The sequence below is a fragment of the Anser brachyrhynchus genome (assembly GCF_964034855.1).
Source record: "Anser brachyrhynchus genome assembly, chromosome: 3".
In the NCBI taxonomy this organism is placed as follows: domain Eukaryota; kingdom Metazoa; phylum Chordata; class Aves; order Anseriformes; family Anatidae; genus Anser; species Anser brachyrhynchus.
This window is the reverse complement of record NC_137696.1, coordinates 124,146,768-124,157,809: the sequence shown is the minus strand read 5'-3', so window position 1 is coordinate 124,157,809 and position 11,042 is coordinate 124,146,768. Positions and strand designations below refer to the sequence as shown.

Here is an 11,042-nt window from a genome sequence, read left to right as displayed (position 1 = left end):
GGGTAATAAAACCAAAACGATGAGGTAACGAGCACAAGTCGCATTTAGAGAAGCCACAAAGGCAAGAGGACGCTTTGGCCGCCCTTCCCTCCTGGCCCGGTTGTGCTCAGCATCATCGATTTGTTCACTGAAAGGCTTTCTGGGTTCTGTAACTGGTTAAAATTGGTGAGTGCAGCCAGGCCTGGAGGGTGATTTCGGTGCTTTGCTCAGGATGGAGGCTCCCAAACCAAGGAGCAGGGCTCTGGGTTGGAGCCCCTTGGGCACATAAATCAGCTGGCAGCTGGGCCGCGTTGGATGAGACAAACGAGGACAGTGAAAGTAGTATTAATTTGAAGGAAGGAAGGGGAAAGAAGTGTGTATGTGTGTGTGTGTTTTTTTTTTTCTGCTTCCTTGCTTGTTTTGATCGGTGTCTTTTAAAAGCAGCTTTGGCTGGAGAACACAAAGCAGCGCGCGGTTGTGGTGCGGGAAGGTGCTACACCCCCCTTCCGGGAAGAGCGAGCCTCCAACAAAGCGACGGCACTTCAAAAGGCTCCTGTGTTTCAGCAAAAGGTGTTTTGTTTTTTTTTTTTTTTCAGAAGGTAAAACATTAAAGGAGATCGGCTTAAAAAAAAAAAAAAAGCCGTATATCTGCGCACTGATTGCAAGACACTGATAAAAATATCCTTTGCTAAATGACTTTCAGCATGGATTTGGGGAATCAACACGATGTTTGTTGCTTTAAAAAACACACACACAATAAAAAGCAAAAACAATGCTGCTAGCTGTTTTCAACATGAAGCTCTATTTGGGAGGAAAAAAATGTTTATAAAGTTATTTAAAAAAAAAAAAAGTGACCTAGGAAGTGAGTTTCAAGGATTTCTTGGCAGTCTAAAATTCTGGTTGGGTGCACTGGGTTTCTCACAGCCATGAGGCCTTTTGGGAGGCAGGTTTGGTAAGAGCAGCGTTTCCCCACAGCCCATGTACCAACTGCTCTGCCTCCGTGTGGGCCCTGCCTTGCAGGGCATGAGGAAGGATCCTGCCCCTCTGCTCAGCACTGGAGTGCTGGGTCCAGTTCTGGCCCCCCCAGTACAAGAGGGACATGGACATACTGGAGAGAGTCCAATGGAGGGTCCCCAGGGTGCTGCCGGGCCCGGAGCCCCCGTGCTGTGAGGAGAGGCTGCGAGAGCTGGGGCTGCTCGGCCTGGAGCAGAGGAGGCTCCGGGGGAGCTCCCCCATGGCCGTCAGGACCCGCAGGGAGGTGCGGAGAGGCCGGAGCCGGGCTCTGCTCGGCGGTGCCCAGGGCCGGGCCCAGAGGCCCCGGGCCCAGCCCGGAGCCCCGGCGGCTCCCCCTGCCCCTCAGGCAGCACTGCTGGGCCGGGCGGGTGCCGGAGCCCTGGCACAGGCTGCCCCGAGAGGGGCCGGGGGCTGCTCCTTGGAGAGCTCCCCGAGCCCGGGGACGTGGGGCAGACCCTGGGGGGGGGGGGGGGGGGGGGGGGGGGGGGGGAGCAGCACTCAGAGCTCTTGAGCAACGGGCAGAGTTTTTTTGTTGTGTGCTTTTTTTCCCCCCAGTTTTGGGAGGCTGCAAGCAGTGGACTTTTGCAACTTATTGGGGAACGGAAGGAGCAGAGTGAAAAGAAATCCCTGCTGTGGCCAAGGAAGGGCAGGAGCAGCATCAACAGCCCCTTGAATAGGCTGCAGCGCCCCGGGGAGGGAGCACAACACCTGCTTTTAGTCAGTGTGAGGACAAGGAAGTCTTAGAGCTTTCCTCCTTGGCCATTAGGCTGTGATGAGGGCTCCCACACCTGAATAGTTGTAGGTAAGGGGGTATTTCTCCAGGCCCCGTAGAGGAGGCAGGATGAAGGGGAAGCAATGCCGTGGCTTTGTGCTTGTCTACGGGAAGATAAGTTGCAAGAAACACTACAGGAAACAGGGGGAAACAGCCTCATTTGAATTGGTGACAGACCACAGCACCCTCAAGGAACGGCGCTCCCGTCGTAGTGCTGGGAAACGCATCTGAAAGTTTTGGTGATGCGAGCTGGATCAATAAAGCAGAGACAAACGGGCTCTAAAGAAGGAGTTTATTCAGGTACTGCAGGCTGCATCGCATGTATAATACAATATTACAGTAATTTAGTATTGTACAGAAATAATTAAAAACTTTACAGCTCATTACAAAGTATCTTTGGATTTTTAGCTCATTTAAAGTACACCAATCAACACGTGATACCACAGTGTAAATATCCACTCCTTATATACAGACCCACTACATTTACAAAAAAAATCAACAGAAGGAAAGACGAGCGGGAAGAGGCTCCCAAGACACGATGGGCATGAGTGGGGGTGGAAAAGCAAAACGTGCAGGGGCTGCAAGAGGCACATACGGGGCACTTTTGGGGTGCCCTGGGGCAAAGCAGGGAGCGCGGCTCCTGCCTCAGGGACAGGAGGGATGGATAAAAGAAATACAGGAACAAGACACTTATTTGTCACCCCAGCTCAAGAGGGTTTTGTAGTGTGACCAGTCTGCACATTTACCTACCACGATCTTCATTCCCTAGAAGCTACAGAGACTCGAGGTCAGTGCGAATCAACCTCCTCGCTGCACTAGTTGCTGACCCGGGGATAAGGCACTGCGAAAACTGAACTTCTTGTGCAAAGAGCTGGCAGTGCCAGCGCGAGGACAACACAAGCACCGATATAGAAAAGAGACTCTTCGGCAGCTCTGGTACAGCGTGAACAGGCCCGTGCATCGCCCAAGCTCGCTTTGGATCAGTTTTCGGGACCACCAGGCACAACGAGCTGGAGGCTCTTGGTTCGTAGCAGAGCAAGGAGGTGCTGAGCCTCCCAGCCTGGGGCTGGGCAGCTGCGTCCAGGCAGCAGCACAGTGGGGAGGTCTGAGCCCCTGCACAGCTCTATTTTTTAAGGACGTGGGCAATACTCCCAGGTGGGACTCGTTTCTCTTAGTTTTCCTCAGCTAAACTACATCATTGAACAGCAAAGAGCCAAGGCCCCTGAGCCGAAAAGATATTATTTTGGCCAAAAAGATCAGAACACCGCAAGAGTGTTGAGCATAGCACAGTAAAAAGTCTTGGCTTGGCTTAGAAAAACCCACAAAAACGCCCCACAAGAAAAGCATCCTCTCGGCTGACTTGGAGCAAACGACCCCGCACGGCCAAATCCTGCTCCACGTGCAGGGGTGTGGGGGTACCGAGCTGCTGACACGGGCGGCCCGCCACGTTTTCGCCCCACCAACCCAATTTTCTACCCCCAGAAACCGAGACTCGACCACAGTTCACAGATACAGAAAGCAAGCTGACACAGCCGAGCAGACACAGGAGATGAGACACTTGCTACAAATTACACTTCCTGCATTAAATAGTATTCTTCCCTGTATAAAGTGCATGAAAAATCTTGGAAAAAAATATGCATAGCTATTAATGCGCCAGCCTCTTGGCTGGGCTGTTCCAGTTAAGAGCACCTCCTCCTTTATGCTGAGGGTAGAGTGTTTCTATTGCTAGTTACCAATTTAAAAAAAAAATAATAACAAATTTACCTTCATCATGGTTTAAACTGATGCTTTCTGGTTAGCTGGTGCAGAACAACAGATGGCTTTGAGCAGAGGGATGCGCACTCACTGTGCCCAAACAGAGGGAAGCATCTTGAGAAGAAACCTCAGGTGGCTGGGGAAGTTGGAGGGGGCAGGAGGGAGCCCGAGAAGTCCTCCAAGAGCGTCCTCATGGCCAAATCGGATTTGTCTGGCTTTGGGGAGCTTGTGCCGTGATTTGGTTGGGATAGTTGCATTTTCGGGGGGCAGGTGGGATTTGAGGAGAGGCTTAGTTTCAAAAGTCAAACAAGACGGTGAAAGCCAAAAGCCGTATTTAGGATGTTTGCTTCCAGGACCATTTCCCCCAGAGGAGGCAGCAAGCAAGTGCTGTTCAGACCAGGCTCCGTGCCCCTCTACAAACGTACAGCACGGTTTTGTAACACGACTGAGGGCGGGTGGAAGAGGAAATCCACCCCGTATCAGTTGGCTGCAGCCTCCAAGCACATGCCCCAGATGTGCAAACATTTAAATAAGTCCTTATAGAGTCAAAAGTGTAGTTAAATACGGCCGGAGGAATTTATAGCGGGTAGAATCCACAGCGAACTGTTAGCCCAGCTGCTGCTGCTTCACCCTTTCACTGCTGCACCTTCGATAAATCAGTCCTGAAGAGGGTTCAGGAGGACTTGGACAGGTTTTTCCCTCCTATCCCCCCCAAAGGGGCCACCTCGCAGACACCGAGTTTCAAAGATATCCCTAAATCCAGTAAATGAAATGCTGAGACTATAAAAACCCGTCGGTTAGGGGGCTGCTTCACATTAGCTAACATTCGGTAGCACATCAGAACAAAGTGCAAGTAGAAAAAAACCTTAAGGATGGGGTTTAGAAAACACACAAGGCAGTATAAGAGGCGCCGTGTTAATTAGCGGGTGGTCTTTCATCAGCAAGACTCATCACACCCCAAAATGTTGTCTCCTTGCATGGATCACGTCTATAAAAACAGTTATAATCTTAAAAAAACACCCGAGGTTTTAGCATCTGAATTCCTTACTACTAAATTTCTCCCATCGTCTGGGCTTGAAAGGACAGGAGCTTCGTGCAAAGGGAAAGGAGAACAAAACTGTACACTAAAAATGCCTTTAAAAGCCGGTCTGTACATTATATATTAAGATTTCTCTATGAAAATTTAGGAGACGCTGAAGCTAGTTACATAAAGCCGAAAGGATACACGAGTCCCTGGCAGCACTACGCCTGCTGCATTGTAACCCGTCCCGCTTATTTCAGCTACAGATTAGTTTCTATTTTAATTTTATTCCTTCTGCATAAATGATATTAATTACAGTAAATCAGCATAATTATCTCCTTCACTAAGCATCCCGATCTCCTTTGATGACAATGTATCTCTCCCTTGGACCTCTGAACCAGATGGCTAAGGCACTTAGATACCCGCGTGCAACACGGACAGAGACTAGCTACGTCTTAAAGTTTAATCACGAATTCGGCATCCTAAATATTCCCCATGTAGATAAAACGCCTATTGCTCAAGCTGTCCAATCCCCCCGTGATTAGTTAAACGAGATATAAACAGCTCAGAACACAAAAGCCTGTGGTCTTCCTTGGTTTGTTAGGAAAAGGAGTGCGTGTACGCCGGTATGTGCGCACGTATACACGCACGCGTACAGCCACACGGAATTCATGGATGTTAAAAACTAGCGAGGGGGTACCAAAAATAAAATCAACTGTTAGGAAAGCCAGGCCAAACCTCCCGCTTTCCAAAAGACTGGTCTGGGGGAAGACCCAGCAGCTCTTCCACCGGGTTGGTTTTCGTGTGTGCTGCTTCGTGGGAGCGATGCTGGCGGGGGGGCTGGCGGAGCCCCTCGTGCAACGTCAGGCGGCGGGCGATTGTAAAGCGCAAACATTTCTCATTTTAAAACAATAAATACAAATAAATAGGCTGGATTCATCCCCTTACCAGAATCCTGTTTTGCAAAACTGGGTTAAAAATAGTCTGGGCAGGGTGCTCCCGCCTCCAGCAGCGGCACGGGGTCGGGTTGGGAACGGGGCAGCGCTGCGGTGCTGGTCCCTGCAAAAACCCTCCTGGCCCAAAGGACAGGGGGAGAGAGGATCCTGGCCTGGTGAGCACATTGAGTAGATCACAGAGAGCAAATTCGCCCAACTCCCCTCTTCCGTAAAAAAAGAAGGGATCAGAAATATTGCAGGGCGGGCCACGGGACTCATCTCGTTTCCAACACAGCAGCAATAAATCGGGTTGTGCTGCCTGCCCCAGGAGGAGGGAAGGGCAGCAGGACAGTAATCACAGCAGGTCCTGGTCCTGGCTCACCTAGCTTTTTAACAAAGGGGTTTGGGGGTTCTTCATAACCAAATAGAGTTTTATGTTCCCTTCTCTGCCTGTCCGGAATCGTTACCTTGCCCTTTCATTATGTATTATGCAAGACAGACACAGCTCTTATAAAATTATTTTAAAAAAATGAGTTATTTTGGGGACTTTTCTTTAGAATTGCCAGTCGCACTTTGAGAAGCACTAGCACGTGGGTAGTATTTTGTAGCTACTGGAAAGTCAAGCTGTAATTGGAACAATTCATGTCTCTTCCCTCCCCGAAAGGTGGAGGAGAGTCGAGCTTCCAACCACCCACCGCCGCCAGCTTTCGCTGCCTGCCATCGGGCATACACCCAAGCATCACGAAACTCCGGGTGTAGATCCAGCACCGTGACAAGGCAAAGAATTAACGTGTCAATCACCCCAAGCAGAATAAAAAAAAGACCCTTCATTAGTGTTTGCCACAAACCAGGAGTTCGCAGGGATGCTTCAGCTTCCCGAAGCCGTCAGATCTGCTCCCCGGGCTGCGGTGCAGGCGGCTGCGGTGTGTGTGGGGGGGCTGTCTCAGTTTGCCCAGGATTTCCTGTTCTCGGCGTTTTTCTGGCTCTTCTCCAGGCGAAGCGGGGCTCCTCCTTCCGATTTAGCCAGGGCTGTGAGCGACGCCAGGTTGGAAGCCGAGCCGGAGAAGTTGCCGCTCCTCCTGTTCTCGGCGGCCGCTCCTCCCTGCACCCTCAGCCCCGTGCTCCGTCTCCTGGCCGGTCCCGTGGCCTTCTTCACTCTGCCCGGTTTCACGAGCAATCCGTAGCCCGGGTTGCACCTGAAGTACTGCTTTCCGCCGATGGAGCCGTCGTTCTTACCTGGGGCAAGAAGAGGAAGGAAGGTGACACAACGCGGGCGCGCTCAGGGTCCCGGCACGGCAGCAGGGATGCGATCCAACTGCGCTGCCGTTGAGCCACGACTACAAAACACCTAAACTTCGAACGAATAAATAAAGGTGACAGAAAAAAGCATAACGCCACAAGGTTAGAGTAAATAGAGATTTTGTCAGACTAGGTTTTTGTTTCGTGGCTGAGGGTGGTGTGGATATCTGGAGAGGCGGATGGGTGGCACCCGCACGCAGCGGCGCGCCGGGTGTCGCGAAAGCAGGGATGTGGCTGAAAAACTGAACCAAGGAGCCACCACAGCACCTTGTGCTGAAAGATGTGCTGTCACGCCGCAGGGAAGAAGGGCTTGGTTGAAAGTAAAAGCTACCGTGATGGTGGGAGGCTCGAAACTGTTATACAGAAGGCTGGGTGGTTCGGGCAGCCCCTGGCACTGCATGGGGACAGGGAGCCTGAACGGGATGCTCCCAATGCTTCCTCTCTTCTCGCTGTTCTGGGGAATCCTTTATTTCAGGAAAAGTGTTGAAATACAGAAAAAAAAAAAGAAAAAAAGGAATACACGCATTAGTTTGTCACAAGCAAAGTATCTGGAAGAAAGGAAAAAGCCAATTAAAAGAGCTCTGGAAGTTGAGAAGAGCAGTTTCTGTGCCATAAAACCTCCACAAAACAGAAAAGCGTGATCTCTTTATGCTGATGCCGTTACCTTTTTATTTCTCCCTGCAAAGCATTTAAAAGCCTCACAAACACCGTCCTGGGACTGCTTCTGTCTGCAAAGGCAACACCACGAGGTACAATAGCTCTTCATCACCAAAAGGTCACCCGCTTTGTTTTACGTTTCCTCTCTGCCGCCGCCACAGCTCCGGGTCCGATCCGTCCTCATGAGGACAGGGTTGGACTTCTACCTCCCCTCGATGATCCTCATGGGTCCCTTCCGACTCGGGATATTCTATGGTTCTAAGTCAGGGACCCAATCCTTGGGTAAAATATTCAGTAGCATCAGCGGTTGAGTCCTCGGCCAACCCCAAATCTCATAGCCATCAGATATCTTCCATGGAGGCTTACCCGGGGTGTACAACCAGCTCAACAGCCCCAGCAGTGCGAGCCAGAGGAGCCAGACAGGGAGAGAAGGTGACTTTTGAAAATGGGAGTCTACAAATACATCTGTTTTTAAGATAATTCAGGACTGAGAATTGGGACTGCAACTTTCAGAGGCATTAGGGCTACCGTTTGCTTTCTGGGGTGGCAAACGCCAGGTGGTTTTCAGTAACCAGCTGCTAAAAAAACCAGCCTAATTTACCTTTTATGAGCACACCGTGTGTGGGAAAGGTAACTGCTCACTTAAACGGGACTTCTGGGTCCCCCACACACCATTTGTCTTGGCGAACAGCTCTGTGCAGCAGAGATGAGTGTGGGCAACTCCTAGGGAGGTGCTGATTCACCAAACATAGCCCGGAGTTTTACAGCTTGGTTAAAAGAATTGAAATCAGGAGCTCTAAGTGCCCTTGGTAAACCAAACCCTCTTGCTATCAGAGGCAGTGGCACCTCCTGCTCGCCTCCTGAGCTTGCCACCAGCACGTCCTGGCTTCCCCCGTCCTGCCTGCTCTCGGGTAAAGGAGAAAATGAGCACCACGAAAGCTGGCGTGAACCTGCCGAGGAAAGGAGTTGTGAAGCCCAGGGCTCCAGCAGAGAACAAATGCCAGCCGTCACCGCCCGCTTTCTCATCTCCTTCGCTTTAAAGTGCTTGTGCTGAAACCACAGCTTTTCTGCACCACGCTACGATGGCACATGTGAGCAAACCTCCCCAGGGATGGCACCTTGCTCCTAAAAATGAAGTGTCACATCAATTCTGGGAAGCCTACAGCTGTACAGGTACGAGTTAGACAAGAATGGCAAATGAGAAGCTGAAAGAAACCTTAAATCACCTGTATTTCCTGGCAGTCAACGTACAATTATTTCATACTTGCTTTTATATATATATATCTTTAGTAATTTCACTGCTTATTTTAAAAGAGCTTGTGGGAGACTAAGTAACTTGTTAGGAGACTTGACGTCTTGTTTAGCCTAAATTCCTTTGCTCATCTGAGTCCCACAGCTCCTGCTGTGCCTCGGACGCCCTTATCCTCAGAGCAGAAGCCCAGAAGAAGGCCCTTAGGACACAAATACTGCAAAATGCAGATTAACGAGCCCTGTTATAAAAGCAGATGAGCTTTCTCCCTCTGTTGCAAGAGGCTAGTGAAGTAACTGGGAACGGACACAACCCAGAGGGCAGGGAGACTAGGATTACAAGGGCAGATTGTAAAAAGATTACAGCAGAGAGGGACCTGTTTTATTTCCCTTCTCGGACTACCCAATAATGGCCAATGAAACCCTTTTAGAAAAAAGCAGCATTAAAATGAACACTACTTTGCACCCACCCTAGAGGATATTTTACCTGAGGGTAAGTCCAGTTCCACACCAACCCACGTTCCCTCCTGAAAGTCTGTGGGCCCAATGTATCTAACGATGCCTGTCTTGTTTGCACCGACTGTGACATATTCTCCCTCTTTCAGCCACTCGGGAATTTCATTGGCGTCCTCGGAGTCGGAAATCACTTCCAGTTTTTCTTCTGCCGTCTCCGATCCGTTACGGTTCAGCCCGCGGGCGGCCAACGCGCTCTTTTCTCCTTCTTGCTGCTCTTCTGGGTTTAGAGGACACGGGGGATCCGTCCCCAGCATGCTCGTAAAGGACTTGAGCTCTGAAGTCTTGACTTTCTGGATTTTGAAGGGGGAGGCTGCAACAGCGGGCTGGGACGGTTGGTCGGGATGGATTTGGGATTTGGGAAAGCCCAGTTCAGAAGCCCCAGAAGCTGTTTCCTTTTTCCTCAGGGCTTGTCCTGCTGACTCCACCGACTGTTTGGATAGCTCCTTCTTTGGAGAGGAGGTAGGAAAGGCGCTTTTTGCATCGCTGCCTACAAGGGCATCACTTGCCTGCTCACTCTGAGTCACAGGAGATGCACACGATTTGGATTTCAAAGCCTCGTTGCCATTCACTTCAGGGCTGTCTTTTGGTCTCGTGTGAGCGCTTTGAAGGCCGGAGATGGGCTGAATCTCTCTCTTACTGCCGAGGCGGCTTTCTGTAGAGCTGTCCGAGTGCCCTGGCACGTCAGAAGACGAGGCCTGGGCCGCAGCAGGAGCTGGGAAGTCACTCGAGGTAGGAATTTGTCCCCCCGGCTGAACCACGGCATCGCTTCCAGCTGCGAGGGCTTCCGAGAGGGTGGCTGTCGAAACGCTGTGAGAGAAATACCCGCTGGAGGCTTCACTCAGAGGGCTTGGAGGCGCTTCCTGGGAGTCCTGGGCCTGGGCATCTCCCGTGGGCTGCTGCAAAGGCACTTTGGGCGTCTTTTCGGGACTCTTTCCTGCCTCCGATGTCTGTACTGCAGCTTCGAGGGGCCGTTTCCCTACCTCCTCTTGGTTCATCTGAAACAGAAGAGGATAGTGACCGTGGAGCTCTGATATCCGAAATATCTGGGCTAAAAGGACAGACTTAAGGCCTCAGGGATGTACTAAGGCCTCCAGCAAATCTAAATCCCTCCATAGCTGCAATCTCCAGAAGATGCAAGTTGATCTCAAGTCAGCTTTACAAACCTGGGAGGATTGTCAGCTTATTTCTTCCATTAATAAGCAAAGTGTCAACCAAAAGAAATACGCTCCCCAATATTTACTGAAAAATTATTTATATTACAGGAATGGTCATTTGCTGTTTGAATAGCAGGATTTATACGGAATTTGAAAACGGCCACGATCCATAAGTCTCTCTCCGTTATTTGGCTTAACTTTCAGGACTGATAAATCATCCCCTTTCCAACTGAACTGTCACTTACGTCCCCGTTTCCAAATGCCATTCCCACCTCAGGGCTGCCAGCACCACACACTCTCAGAGTATGAAATTAACTGCACCTCGTGAGATTAACAGCCCATTTTAGTGATGTATTTCTTGGCTGTAAAGTTTACTAAATCTGATAGATCAATATCTTTTGCCAGCACATGTACTCTAAAAGATTAGGATGTCTCTAAATCTCTTCGGGGGGGAGGGAGGAGGCTGCTAATACGAAGAAAAAAAAAGTGGTTGGAGGAAGGCAGATTTGTGCATATCCTCCCTGTTAACTCCCGAGTGTACATTTTTTGTTGACTGTTCAAAATTTTGCGTTTTTCCCATTTAGTGGTAAAGTGTCCCAAACAACGGGGTTTTCACCTCGTTCTGAATTCCTTCCACTGGGAGGTTAAGTGGCGTTTGAAGAAAGAGGGATTTGATTGAATTACGAGTTTCA

General features: G+C 50.3%; 1 protein-coding gene across 4 annotated transcripts in view; it reads right to left on the bottom strand.

The window, feature by feature from the left end:
- Window positions 1-2,043: 2,043 nt before the first annotated feature.
- Window positions 2,044-11,042, bottom strand: part of KIF13B (kinesin family member 13B) — a 124,890-nt gene continuing 115,891 nt past the window's right edge. For all 4 annotated transcript variants that reach the window (XM_080585492.1, XM_080585494.1, XM_080585493.1 and 1 more), the window contains 2 exons: window positions 9,168-10,191; window positions 2,044-6,712 (listed from right to left, as the gene is read on the bottom strand). In XM_080585492.1, coding sequence (XP_080441618.1) covers window positions 6,420-6,712; window positions 9,168-10,191 — 1,317 coding nt within the window. In that variant the 3' untranslated portion in view covers window positions 2,044-6,419. The remainder of the gene's footprint in view (window positions 6,713-9,167; window positions 10,192-11,042) is intronic.